General features: G+C 36.1%; 1 protein-coding gene across 9 annotated transcripts in view; it reads left to right on the top strand.

Moving 5' to 3' along the window:
* FAM172A (family with sequence similarity 172 member A) overlaps window positions 1-15,066 on the top strand; it is a 254,889-nt gene that overhangs the window by 58,589 nt on the left and 181,234 nt on the right. For all 9 annotated transcript variants that reach the window (XM_042823124.1, XM_042823128.1, XM_042823129.1 and 6 more), the window contains one exon: window positions 4,008-4,199. In XM_042823124.1, coding sequence (XP_042679058.1) covers window positions 4,008-4,199 — 192 coding nt within the window. The remainder of the gene's footprint in view (window positions 1-4,007; window positions 4,200-15,066) is intronic.

The following is a 15,066-nucleotide window of genomic DNA, read 5'->3' as shown; positions in this document are numbered from 1 at the left end:
TTCCTTGTTTTTTCCTTTTTTTTTTTTTTTTTTTCAGATGAAGCTTTCGCATTTCTCTGTTTTAAAAAGCATAATCAGTGATTGATCTTTGCTGTTTTTCAGCTGTTGAGGACAAATAGAGGGTGCTTCTGAATTAAATGCATCTTTAACAGTTTCTGGGAATGTCTGAGATAGAAGTTTAAATAATTACTAACATGTTTTATTGAATAGTACTGAAAGGACTCACTGCGGAGTCTTCCAACTTATCAATGCTTTGCTCTTTCACTACAGTAGATAAAATTTCATTCAGTGGTTCTCTTGATCTACTGGAAAGTCAAGAATTATTTTTCTCTGAGAAACAACAAACTCTTATCTCCACTGCTTGCTCGTATTTGCTGTTTTGTTACCCAAGTCCAGTTAATGCTGGATTGTAAAAATTCCACCAGGTTCAGGTGTGTTCATTTGTTTCTGGTAATCACCAAATGCTAGTCTGCTGCTCACAGTATTGATCAGAAGTTTTCATTTTGTACTGAGTGACTATACTGTATGACTGAAAAATTATAAATCTGGACATGCAATTTCATGAAGACAGAAATGTGAATTAGCATGTTTTGTGTAGAACTACATAGCAGGGGACTTTCTTATCTTGAAATCAACTTAGTGGTTTCCTTCCTCCACCAGGTACTCATAATTCTCAGTCCGTAGAGTTTTTTGTTAGATTTATTTTCCCTGTTATTTCCTCCACCATCAAAGTACATCTGTTTCACCTGTTTGTACACTTGTCCTTAGGATTTTTGATGTGTTTCTTAACTAACATAAGAAAAACATTGGGCTTTTCTTTCCTTTTAGAGTTTTGAACTTTGGCAGTCTTTAACAAAAGGATGCCCAATGGACAGCATTAAAGACCTCTAGATCTTAGTCTGCTAATGGCTGAGAACTGAAAATCAAGTTAAATCATCAATGTCTAAGGATGAAAGTCAGAATAAGATTGGATTTCTAGAATATTTTGTTGTTACTCTTAAGTATTGGTAGCAGCTATGCAAAATAATAACTATTCTACTATTGAAATATTCTATACACTGACACTAATACGTCGTGTGATAGCTTATCTAAGATTGAATACTTGAAGGGAGCATATAAACAGCAGGGGGAATGGCTGTTTACAAGGCTGGATAGTGCCAGCCCTTGTCCTTGCCAGCCCTTGTCCTCATGGGGGACTTCAACTTCCCCGACATATGCTGGGAATACAACACAGCACCGAAGAAGCAGTCTAGGAAGTTTCTGGAGTGTATGGAGGGTAACTTTCTGATGCAGCTGATGAGAGAGCCTACAGGAAGAGCTACCCTGCTCGACCTGCTGTTCACAAACAGAGAAGGTCTGGTGGGAGATGTGGAGGTCGGGGGCTGTCTTGGACAGACCATGAAATGGTAGAGTTCTCGATTCTTGGTGGAGCCAGGATGGGGAACAGCAAAACTGCTACCTTGGACTTCCAGAGGGCGGAATTTGAATTGTTCAGAAGACTAGTAGGGGGAATCCCCTAGGTTCCAGTCCTAGAGAGTAAAGGGGTCCAGGATGGCTGGTCACTCTTCAAGAAGGAAGTCTTAAAAGTGTAGGAGCTGGCTGTCCCCCTGAGCTGCAAAATGAGCTGGCAGGGAAGAAGACCAGCGTAGATGAGTAGGGAGCTATTCTTGAGGCTCCGGGAGAAAAAGAGAAAAAGAGAATCTGCCTCCTGTGGAATAAGGGACGGGCGACTCAGAAAGAGTACAGAAAAATTGTGAAGATGCGTAGAGAGAAAATCAGAAAGGCAAAGCCCAGATTGAACTCAACCTGGCTGCTGGGGTAAAAAGGAACAAAAAAAAAAAAAAAAAAAAAAAAAAAAGTGAGAACAGTAAAAATTGAACATAATTTTAACTTCTAAATTATCAACAAAATATGGATTTGTTTGACATTCCTAACTAGAAATCTGTATAAGACTGTTATTGCATGGGAATAACAATGTTGAATCAAGCAAAATTAGACTAATTGAATCTGAGCATTTCATTGAACTCATTCAATTTGTCTTTAAACAAAAGATCAGAAATGTGTGTGTGAATAGCTGCAGAAGAGAAAGTGGCTGATAAAAATAAATTATTTTAAATGTACTCAGTTTGTCTAGCACTAAGTGGCGTTCTGCATTGATTTGCCAATAAAATAAGGTTGTGCACAAGAGTGACCTTTATAGGCATTCTTTAGTGAAGGCTGGATTTAACAAATTGTTACTGTTGGAAATTAACTTGAGGTAAAGTTTCCAATGGTAATTCGGTTGAAGAAAGGAACAAACAGTTATTTCTTAATAGCTTAATAGATATTTTTTATTTTTTTATGTTAGCGTAATTGCAGTGAAGTGTGAAGTAGAAGTGTGTCTTTTAGAACATACGATTATTAGGTACTTATATTTCCTAATTGCTGAACAGAAATTTAGTTTTCTAAATACTGAAACATACAACCAGGGCATAGCCTGCTGAAACACAAATTTTCAAAGTTTTGTCCTAATTATATTATTGTATGTATTCAGTCTGTGTGCAAAAGTCAACTACATCATATCAAGTACTATTTGAGGCTTGATATTATCTGGCTGTTTACATCTTCCATGCTCGGTTTTAAGATATCTGTACTGGTACTTCAGAAACAGCTGTGTGATATGACTGTATCCCCAATACAGTTCTACTCATAAACTCTTTTCAATTGAATTTTTTTTGTCATTACATTTTCTGTTTTTCTGCGAAGTGTGGGAGAAGATGAGTACATTTCCTGTTGTAAAGAATGAAAGCTGAGATGCATTAATGTCTTGTTATTCTGGAATAGAGCGTCAGGTCCTCAGCCCTATGGCAGATGCTGAATGTTCTTCCAGTTATAGATTCATTTTGTTCAAGCATACTCAATGGCTTCATGAAAAAAAAAAAAAAAAAGAATAGGCAAGACTTACTTTTAAAAAGTCTGGAGATTCATGCAGAATTGATTTTTCATGAGGGATGATGAATAGCATATCCCAGTAAGATAGAAAATCTGGAATATTCCAAGCAGCCATTTCCCCTTTCTCAGTGTCAGGCTCATACCCATCACTACTTCAGAGTTTAAGGCAACCCAAGGATATTCCTAGCAACTGTAGTTAGTTTGTGTGGTTTGTAGAGTACGGAGTACAAAAGGATACAGGGATCCTGATCTACCCTTCCTTTCCTTCGTATTCAAGTAGGAGAAAAAGGAAGAATGACCACAAACATTGCTCTTCTGTTTTGAGCAAGGCTTACAAAGCCAAGTAAAGGCCTGTTTTATAGAACTTCTGTTTGTAAAAAAGCAAAACGCACACCTTTACTGTCTACATTAAGAACAAAAGTTGGTTTACTGAATATTGAAGGTGCTTGTTCCTACAGGAGAGTATCTGAGTCCTGCTGCTGAACTGCTTTAGACCTGAACTGGACTTCTGTATTTTATTAAATGAGCTATACTTATTAAACTTAGAATAGGCAGATTTGCGATACTGGCTTATACGTGGTTTACTGGGTATGTATGCTGAGGTGACTGAGATGGAATTCTTGGATGTTTTTTTTACCATATCAGACTTTTATTTTTGCTTCAAACATATAAGAGGTGACAAATTATTTGATTTTTGTGTTTTGTTTTTTCAAAGATTGTTCTTTTATGGACTCTCTTTTTCCAGTAAATTACTGCAAACAATTTCTGTTTTGAAGCCATAGCATTCTTTTTGACCATGCCCATCCACCTTTTTGTTTCTATAATTCAGTTTAAACCATCTGTGTTGAACCATTCTAAAGCATATTTAAGGTTCAAAATTATGTAGCAGGGATATTAGCTTTTGCTTTGTTTTTATTTGTGCTGGGTACACAGTAGACCATAAAATAAATATATGAACAGCAAAAAAAAAAAAAAGGTGCATGTTTTGATACCAATTCTGGGGGCTGACTATAACTACAGATGTTCTTTTAAAATTTTTATTCGTGTGTAAAAGTCTGTATTGGCTGTAATTGCAGGTTGATGCCGCTGAGAATGAACCAAAAAGCTTTATCTTTATGAGTGAAGATGCATTAACAAATCCTGACAAACTGTTGGTCCTAATTCATGGTAATGGTGTTGTCAGAGCAGGACAGTGGGCTAGGAGACTTATCATTAATGAAGATCTGGACAGTGGCACACAGATACCATATATAAAGAAAGCTATTGAGGTAAGTGAAAGTGTGTGTATGTACATTTCTGTGTGTATGTATAGGCGTGTGTACTAATGTAAGAAGAACCATGAATCTGAAATGTTGTAGTATTTTAATCTGTATTTTACATTTTCCTTTATGATCATCTTATTTGTGATGCAAATACTTGATATTTTAAGAACTTTTGTCAAATAGATCTAAGTTTTTCTCTTACAGTAAAATTTTTTTTTAGTTTTATATCATTCTGTGGCAGCATTGCCACGTAGGGTAATATGGTATCTAATGTGACAAGAGCCCTTAACAGGCAATGAGATGCAATACAAGGCACTACAGAAATTTGTTATGATTTGAAGTGTTTTCTTTTACATTTCATTAAATTTGTACATATTCTCACTCAACGTCTGTTGTAATCTCGTGATAACATTAGCTTTCATGATAACAGCAGGCTTTTTTGCTAGACTTGTACTGAATTTATTAGAGGCACAGTCTTTTTCAGTTTTGCACTGAATACTGATTCACTGTGATTCACCTATCAATACTTGACAGTTAAAAGCATTTACATTTTATGGACACTATTCCGTTGTAGTTTTGTATGTATAGGAGAGACAATGCATAATTCGTGTAATATTTTTAACGTGGAACACTGAAGTATAGTGCATCTCTTGCTTCCTACTGCTTTAGTGAAACTTACTGTAGTAAACATTCAAAAAGCCTATCCAAAATTAGCTGTTATATTTGTCAAGATGCTTTACCCTTAATATCAGCATTTTCGTTGTGATAGTTGCACATTTTGCTAAGTGAAGCTGAAACTTTTGCAATTTATGGAATCGTGGTATAGCATTGGTTGGAAGGGACTGTAGAAATCATCTAATTCCAACCCTCTGTAATGGGCAGGACTACCACCCACCAGCTCAGGCTGCCCAGGACCCCATTCAACCTGTCCTTGATCATGTCCAGGGATGAGATACCTGTGGCTTCTCTGGGCAGCTTTTTCCAGGGAGTTAGTCACCAACCTCTGAGCAAATAATTTCTTCCTCACATTTAATATTAATTTCCCCTTTTAATTTAAAACCGTACCCCATTGTCCTATCCTTATCAGCCCATGTAAAAAGTTGGTCTCCCTCTTTTTTACAGACTCAGTTGAAGTACCAGAAGGCTGTAGTGAGATTTCTCCAGAACTTTCTCTTTTCCAGACTGAACGAGTCCAGATCCCTTAACCTTGCTTCCTATGAAAGGTGCTCCAGCCCTTTGATCATCTCTGTGGCCCTCTTGTGAATTCCCTCTGACAGGTCCATGTTTTTCTTGTGTTGGTGGCCCCAGTACTGCAGGCAGGACCTCACAAGGGCAGAGGACAGTCACCTTCCTCCCTCTCCCTGTGGCCATCCCTCTTTTGATGCAGCCCAAGATATAGTTGCCCTTCAGAAAACAGGTAGCTACATACCAGTTTGCCTTCCTTTAACATAAAACATTTTAAATCAAGACTCAAGGGCAAATGCAAAAGTACTTAGAAGCTTCTAAAGTCTAATAGAGATTTTTAGTAGGTCAGGTGTAGAAGATTAATTTCAAGAGTGTGAGTTCCAGAGCTTTTCTTAAGAAAGCTGGAGTGCTGTAGTTGCATACATTTTAATAATGATGCTTACATGCATGCACTTTTTTTTTCCCTAAAGATGATGCTGTTGTGGCTAACATCAGATGTTGAGCATTTTGGGGATAATATCTCTAAATGGAAAATCTTGAAATCTATATTTCTGGGAAAGGAGAATTCTAGATTCTTTTTCGTGTTTTTTATCAACTTAATGTCATGATTGTGTCTATGGAATAGAGGGAAAAGCTCTGTTCCCTCAAGCTTATAACCTTAAAAACAGGCTTTGTATTTCTGCATTTTGAGCACTTTTTTAAAAATCACAGAAAAGCAACAAAAGTGGTTTCATGACAAAGTATCTTCAACATTGTAACCACGTGATCACATCAGGACCTCGGTCTTGATGCTTTTATCTTTAGATTTTCTTCTTTAACATGTTGGGTTTTTTAATTGCACTTTAGTTGAATAATTCCAACTGTTGTAATAGCCACTCTGCTCTTTTGTCCATCATAACACTGTGGCAAATATACTAACTGTGTAGAGCACGTACTATCTGCAATGATTTTTATTATGTAAAATCAGCTATAGAGCATATCAAATCGTATTATTTTAAACATGTTGGTATTATTGGTATCATGGTATCTCACCGTAGTGAGAACTGAAAGTCTGTCTGGTTACATAAGGCGATATCAATAGCAGTCAAACCCTGCTGAAGGGACTTGGAGTCATTACGTTATGACTTAAAAAAAAAAAAAAGAGACAGGTCATTACTTCTTGTACAGATCATATAAATTACTTTTCCAAGTGCAGGAAGTTATGGTAGAATGAGTATAAAGGTTCCAATTTTAGTTAGTAAAAATTGTATCCTTTTCTGCGTTTTCTGGTATTCAATCATCTAGTTGATTTAGGCATTTCTATTACGTATGAAATGAAAATAACTGACCCAGATAGTAAATGGCCTGAATGAAAATTGTGATAGCTCCTCATACAGTGTTGCCAGTTTGAAGGAAGGAATTATATTCCTTGATATTCTAGTGTTTCTTCTTAGAAGAGGTCTTATTTTTGAGCAAAACCAGTAGACCTCATCAAAGCATAAGATTACAGAGCTGATGAGAGGAGAACTTGGATTTCATATATATATAATAAACTGTGAATATGAAGTGGCTAATCATATCTAGGATTTGAAAATTCCCCTGAGTGTGAAACAAGTTCATATAGCTTAAAACATTTGCTGGCAACTAGGTTTTCATTTGCAAGTGTTCATTTACTGTTTTGAGCACCAAAATATTTGAGAGACATAAAACTATTAGAAAGCATCCAGGAATGCTACGAAGATGATGAAGGGTCTGAAGGGCAAGTTTCATAAGGAGCAGCTGCAGCCCCTGAGTGTGCAATGAACAGAGCACAGGAGCTGAGAGGAGCCCTCATGGCGGCTGCAGCTCCTCACAGGGAGCGGAGGGCAGCGCTGAGCTCTGCTGTGTGTGACAGCGACAGGGCCGAGGGAACGGCATGGAGCTGCGTCAGGGGAGGGCAGCTGGGGGTCAGGGAAAGGGGCTGCACCACAGGGCGGGGGGCACGGCCCTGAGCTGCCAGAGTTGAAGGAGCATCTGGACACTGCTTTCAGACATAGGGTTTGGGTTTGGGTGGTGCTGTGTGGAGCTGTGAGATGGACTCATGAATGAATGATCCTTTTGTGTACTTCCGAACTTGGGATATTTTGTGATTGTACTAAATATAGTTTAACCCAGCAGGCAGCTAAGCAGCACACAGCTCTTGCTCATTCTCTCCTCACTGGCATGGAGGAGAGAATCAGAAAAAGGTGAAACTCATTGGCTGAGATAAAGGCAATTTAATAGGACAGAAAAGGATGGAAAACAATAATATTAATAAAAACATGTATGTACTAAGAAGTGATTCAAAGTGCAATTTCTCACCACCCACCAACGCCCAGCCAGTCCCTAAGTAGCGACCCTTTCCATTCCGCCAACTCCCCTGCTTTTATAGTTTCATATGATGTCATAGAGTATTCTCCCGTTTGAGAAAAGACTTAGAGACCTGGGTCTGTGCAGCCTGCAGAAGAGTTAGGGAGGATCTTATCAGTGCTCATAAATATCTATTGGATGGGAGTCAAGAAGATGGGGCCAAGCTCTTTTCAGTGGTGCCCAGCGTTGGAACAAGGGTCAACAGACACAAATTGGAGCACAGAAAGTTCCAAAACAGGAGAAAAAACTTCCGTACCCTGTGGGTGATGGAGCTCTGGAACAAACTGCCTAGAAAGGTTGTGGAGTCTCCTCTGGAGATACTCAAAACTTGCCTGGATGCTTTTCAGTGTATCCTACTGTAGGGAACCTGCTTTACCAGGGGGTTAGACTAGGTGATCTGCAGTAGTCCTTTCTAGCCCCTACAATTCTGTGATTCTGTAACTTACAATATACATTTGCAACACCTCTGTTTTCCTTTTAAAACAAAACCAAAACAAAAGTCATAGGTCAAAAGCATTTCTTTTTCTTTGCTGCTTTCCTCTTCAGACAGTGATGGATCTACCACAAGCAAGTTTCTGTTTATTTCTTGGAAAAACTGCAAACAGGAGTGCAAAGGGTGGATATATCAGTATACAGTGGATTTAGCTCTCATATCCAGAAAATTAAATGAAGGGAAAAGAGTAGAAGAGTAGTATTTCTTTCTGGCACAACCCTTTCAAAAACAAGAAAGAAGGACAATAAACAACCTATAATAAAGTGTGTGTGAAATCAGGGAGAAATGGAAAGGCTTAAAATTTATCAGACTTCTCTTGGCTTGGGGCTGATACATACTGGAAAGAAAAGATCCAAGGAGAAATATCCTAATGGGAATTCCAGTAGCTAGAAATCTTTCTTTTCATCTGAATGGTTCCTGTAGGTAGCACTTCTTCTTCCATCTTTTATATCAAACTGTATTGTGTAGACTCAGTCCTGTGTGTAATAGGTGTTGGAAGTAGTTTGCAAGGTTTTATACAAAAAGGAGGTAAGATTAATGTACAAAATTAGAAAATCAACTCTCACAGTGTAGAAAGAGATTTCCTCTCATAGTGCAAAATAAAAAAATAAAATTATAATACAATACTGAAGCTATTCAGTTTTTATGAGTAACCAGATGTAAATCAAGGGAGGAATTTCAACCTCGCATGCATTTTGAGTAAATATCTGATTCACTGTCTCATAGAGTCAGTCTTTTCTCTGTCACTTTTTATTTAGATGTATATACAGTAACTGAAGCAGCACCAAGAAGAGACAGTGAGAGACAGAGCTAAGTTATTTAATTCACTAAGTTATTTAATTCACTGATTAGGGATTTTGTTTGGGGTGTCAAAAACTAACATTTTATGCTTCTGATTTCATGGAGATAGCTCAGAGTCTCCCATAACCTGTCAGTCACTGGGCATTTCTGGAGGTTAGATCGTCTGGTTCGTTGCCAAGTGAATAACGACATGGATGGTAATCAAAACATTCAGATGGGAGATGTACAAATGACACCAGTGATACACTGTAAAGTGATACCTGGGAACAAGCAAGAAGGGATGACAAAGGCAGCTACTGCTTTATGCAGTAGTGTTCCCTCCATAGTGACCAGAGAAGCAGATTCTGTGCTTTGAAGTCTGCTGGGTGTAAAGCAAGGAGAAGCTGCATTCAAACCACTTAAAGTGGCAGCTTGCTCCTGAGGGAACCAGCAGCTTAGCTCACCTTGGACACTGGGAAGAATTTTGGAGTCCTCTTATCTTTGGTACATTTCCTCTAGGGAACAAAGTGGAGACCAACTTACTGTACTTCTTACAGGAGTGCAAAAAAACCTGATGGATGCTTTCTGCCTTTGGAAATTCAGTGTGTTTGTTACTAGGAAAGCTGTGGGCCCAAAGATGCTAATGAAGTTCAGCTGCAGCAACTGTCAGCTATTTGATTTTTAGTATATTTTTTTAAACAAGCAAGAATTGTTGCCTGGCTTCAAATTCCATCCCTCTATGAGATTGCTTAGATATTCTTACTATTACTTAAAGGAAAATTAGTGCTTGATGTAAGAGTAATAGCAGAAATAGCAGAAATAGGAGAAAAACAGCCTTTTCAAAGAACCTGGATGATTTTTTCAAAATAAATGTGGCAGAATCCAGACATCAGAGATTCTGTGAACGAAGGAAAACAGGGCACGATGAGATGGGCAACATCTATTCATTCAGATTAGTGTCATTAATTTATACAAAAGTTGGTGGTAATATTTAATGAGAATTGCTGAGAGTTATTACTTTCTTATTTTGCAGTAAGATGTCAAGTACATTGAAAGGAACAAAAAAATTATCAGGTGTAGCAAAGTAGTAGTAAATTTACCATTACTTTTATTCACCGTATTGGTTAGTAGCTGGTATGGTAACACATTCGAGTCTTATCATTTTGTAAAAATGAGGCAGAGCATTAAACATTATTGCAAAAAAAAAAAAAAAAAAAAAAAAAAAAAAAAAAAAAAAAGTACATTGTTTAAACTGCAATATCAAGAATTCTTGCTGAAAAACTGAAAAACTTCCATATCTTGTGTTTAATCATAGAATATATTTTTTGACAAAATTATCTTGATTCTATTTGCCATATTTTAGAACCCAAGGTTTAAAATTTTGACGTAAAGATTACAGGTACTTAGGGTATTTCAGTGAGGTGAACAAGTGACACTGGAAATAAAACAGTTGGCATTTCTTTGCACTTGCAGTTTTTACATAGAATTGTAATATTTATGTTGGTTTTACTGCATATATTAATGGGTAGTTACAGTGTCATACTAATCATGATCTTATTTGGAATTTCAGTATTTTACTGGAATAAAATTTCAATAGAATGGACAGGAAGGTGGTATATTATTTTCTTTTAAGTAGTATTTATCTGAATGTACTATAAATATTTGTTTATATTCATTTTGGTAGGTGATCGAAGTAACATTGCCTGTAAAGCACCTCTTCATAAAGAAAACTTCTTTACATTTTACATTTTTTTGAGAATAATACTAAGAAAACTAATGTTACAAGTAATTAGATGTATTATTTTTTGAGATGTATATGCTTTTTTCCCGATGTATAAATGCAGCATACAGTGTAGTACAAAATAAATCGTCATGTATAAATGGCATAAAATATAGTATGAAAAAAAATTAGGAATGAAAAAAACAGTAATTCCTTTTTAAACAAAGGAAAAAAAGGAATGGATAATCTCTCAAGTGCTGGTGTGAAATACTGACACCAAGCAGACAGAATGACAAGTTGCATAGCGAGTTGGAAATTATATTAATTGATCACATGGTATGGAATATTATGTAATAACATGTATAGGTGTTTCATCAAGTTGGAAATTCAAGAAGAGGTTAAAAGCTCAGGCTAATACTGAACTGACAGGGTATATAAGCCCACACCAGCCCCCATGCCAGCAAAGAAAAACAATGAGATGACAGCTCTACTGTTTGGAGAGAGGTTGCTAACGACAGCTTATTCCTTTATGATTTCAACTCTTGACAGAAGACAGGTCTGCTTGTTGCATCATGGCAGATGTATCATTACCTTCTGGCCCTGTCATGACTGAACTTGAAAAAAACCCACTTGCAGTTCTGAAAATCCAATTACCCTTTGGAATTTAGTCCAGCCTTTATAAGATGCATGCGTAGAGATGCATTACCACTATTACAATAATTGCTTATATTACATTTTTTCTGTTAAATGTGCTCCATACATTTGGTAAGATAAAGCTACTTCAGGATTGCTTTGTCTTCCTTTATTCTGCTAAGTAGCTTGCTGTAGAACGTTATGTTAGTTTATTCATAGTTTGTCACTAACCTAAGAAAATGACTTTTGATCTGTTTGGATAAATGTGACTTAAGAAGGTGATGCTTTTTTCCTAAAATCCTGTAAGCTTTCTTTTTACTAGCTAAATATTGGGTTAAGAATATTAAAAATAAATCGTAATCGTTTTAAAAACAAAATTAAACAAAATGTAATGTGAGCATGAAGAGTCTTTTTATCATATGCATATTACAATATTTTTTTTTATTCCCGCTATCTTCAACTTGTTGGATACCTAACAGTGACTCCGGAGACTTAGAAAAGAGTAAGAGGGGGTGTGGATTTTTGAAAGTATGTCAAAAGCCTTGGGGTTTGGGTATGATCGGAATTTCAATAGGGGTTGAGATGAGTTTAAATGCATAGAAGGCTAACGTAAAAATCTTGTTTAATTTCTGTCATGTTGTTCTTTTTTTAGTCACTCTGATGTCTTTTTCAAATCTGCTTTTCTCTCAAGCTTTGTGATACCATATCCAAGATCTGTTGTTTTTTTTTTTTCCTCTTTGTATTTCGTTTTAACTGCTGATCCCTTTTCTGTGGTGCTTCTGCCTTTAATATCAGCTGAAACGGTCTGAATTGCTGAATCAAAGCCGTTTTGGGAGAGAGACAGTGTTTAAGATTGTGCAGGGTGAGATTCTCTGGGTAGAAGGTAACACTTCCTGCAGTTATAATCAATGCACTTGACACTTTCAAAGGCAGGAGAAGCCATGACTTGCTCAGGGGTTAAACTTTTTAAATAACTTCCCTTGGGAAAAATGCCATCAATAAAATGGAATAATTAGTTGAGGATTCATGAGTAGCCTAGGTTTGTAAAGAAATGATTAGAGATAGGTCAGGTTTCCATTTCTATTGTATTTTCTCTCCCTTTTGTTTTTTAAACTATAAGCTTTTGTTTAAATGCATACCATATTAGAAAGTCAGTCTGCTTCAAAAATTGTGTCATCTGCTTAAGTGAATACATTATTCTTGTAGTGTGTTATTGTCTGTGTAGTCTAATGACTGTAAGAACAGCGATAAAATTATATATAAAATATAACTCTGTATTTTCCAGTTTTCCCACCCACAAGCCTATTCTGTAGTTGTTTCATCTAACAAAAAATAGCTGCAATTTTCAAGCTTACTAAATAAGCACCAAAAATATTAATTACAAGTTCTTTTCCAGCATTGGAAGTTTTAGATAAATACATCTGTGCTTAGGGTCATTGATTTCTATAGAAATGAAAAGTTTTACTACGGAACAAAATTCTTCTAACAGTTTTAAATTTTATGGGAAAATTGTTATCTTTGTGACTCTTTCATATCATGATTCTTGTTAAAGCAGCTATTTTGAAATTTTAAAAGTCCTGGTTAAAAATGGTGCTTTCAATATACTGAGTAGTAGTGTATGCTTATCGTACAAATTACTAATAAATTATGATTGAGTGGATTCAGAATAAGAGTCTTACCCTTCATTAGTAATTAACTTGTTTGCACTTTTCACTTTTCTGAAAGGAAAATGGAACCAGCAATCTAGACAATAAATGAACAAGACTTAAGTGAATATGTGATCAACATTTTTTGGAAGTAGAGCATTAAATTTTCTAATGGCCTATGTAGAGGTGAGGTTTGTATCACCTGAATAGACAAGCTTATTTGGTAGGGTATTTTATGCATACTGAGTTTTAACAAAACTTTTAACAAAATAAGTATTGACTGTTCTCTGTCCAGCAATTTGTTACACAGCAAAATATAGGCATTCTTGCTTGAGGCTGTGTCTGTGAGGAACCGCGAACTTTAATTGTCCAGAAATTGTGAGGAGGATCTCTCTGTTGTTGTATGGATCTTCAATAGACTGTTTATTCTAAATTGAGAACATGCATAGCATTATAGCAGGAAAGGATAAACTGCATTTTGATATGATTCTGCTTGGAATACAGTAGTCACATGTGGTGGAAATTTACTTTATATGGGCCACTTTGTAAGAATCCTGTCTAGAAGAAAATGAAGATGTAATCTACTGTTGGTTTGATTCAGAGAACTTGAGTTCATGGAAGTGCCATAGCTTCACTGTACTATTCAAATGCAGTAATAAGAGTAACATTTTTATTTCAGCTGATTTGCTGTAAAGCAGTGGTATCTGGTAGGAAAGCATTTCGGGTGGCACAACAGTCTTCACAGGCTGACCATTGCAGTCATTAGCTTTATTTTGCTTCATGAAAAAAGTCAGTAGCCAGTGTCTTTCTTCTGTTTATTCTGAGCAGCCTATGTCAAATTTACTTCACTGAGATTGCATGCATGAAAATAATGATGTGAAAATGTTCTTTTGTAGTACATCACCGTATATAGCAAAATTTGAATGGATTTTACTGTTTACATGCACATTTTTATATCCTTTACACAAGTCACAGACATTTTAAAATACTTTAATACTTAGTAAAGGAAAAAACGTTCTTTGTCATTTTTATTAGATATGTGTACGGTTGAGATACCAGCTAACATCTTAATATTATGTGTAAATAGTACTATTCTAATATATGTTATAGAAAAGTATTGTGTGTATGCCAGTACGGATATGGCATAAGCACGTATTTAATATTACACTAAATTGCCAATACCCTGTTGATTTTTCAAATGAATCATTACTTAAAACACTTACCAATTCAGTGGGGAGATGAATACTTCCTTATTCATACCATGAAATGCATATTTGAATATAATTATCTTTTGCTTACTGTGCATTGAGCTAGAAAATATTAACTTTAATGTATAGGAATTCAAATAAAAATTTGATACGCTTCATCCTTAAATAGTTTAGTACTCTTCTAATAATGCGCATTGCTGCTTCATGTAACAAGGAAATGGATATGGCAATGTTTGTCATGCAAATTTACTAGGAATGGTAATCTTTTGAAAATACACAGATCTTTGAACGATATATGTCATTTTTGATCAAAAACTTTAAAAAGTTTAATAGTTCTGCTAGAACAAACTGAAACTGTGGGTAATTGCCTTTTTTTCCTGAAATTAACAAATTATAACATCAAAAAATGTGTGAGTGAGGTACATAGTAGGTCATTTGCTGCTGCAGGCATTTTCTCTCCCTTCAGGATGTGCTTGTTTAGTTTCTCTCACTTTGTGCCTGTGGCACTGTGTGGTGAAATTCAGGCATGTTCTTCCCCTCCAAGGAATCTCTGGGGTGACAGATAACTTATACAAAATTAATAAATGGTGTTGTTTTATTATTATCACCCATCCCAGGCAGTTCTCACTGTATTCCCTCTAGAACTAAGTGGAGTTGCATAGGATGTGTTTATTTAAATAAATAAATAGATAAATGCTTCTACACAGAAATAAGCTGTGAAAGTGAATATAATAGGGTGAAATATGTCATTAGGAACTACTGACAACAGTTTAATGGAAGTACTCCATTTTCAGTGATTTCTCCAGAGAGAGGAAGAAAAAAAAAGGGAACTGTAAAAACC

Source organism: Centrocercus urophasianus, unplaced genomic scaffold (assembly GCF_019232065.1).
Source record: "Centrocercus urophasianus isolate 14NV4802_14NV808 unplaced genomic scaffold, USGS_Curo_1.0 seq_21, whole genome shotgun sequence".
NCBI classification, from domain to species: Eukaryota; Metazoa; Chordata; class Aves; order Galliformes; family Phasianidae; genus Centrocercus; species Centrocercus urophasianus.
This window is presented reverse-complemented; position numbering and strand designations above follow the sequence as displayed.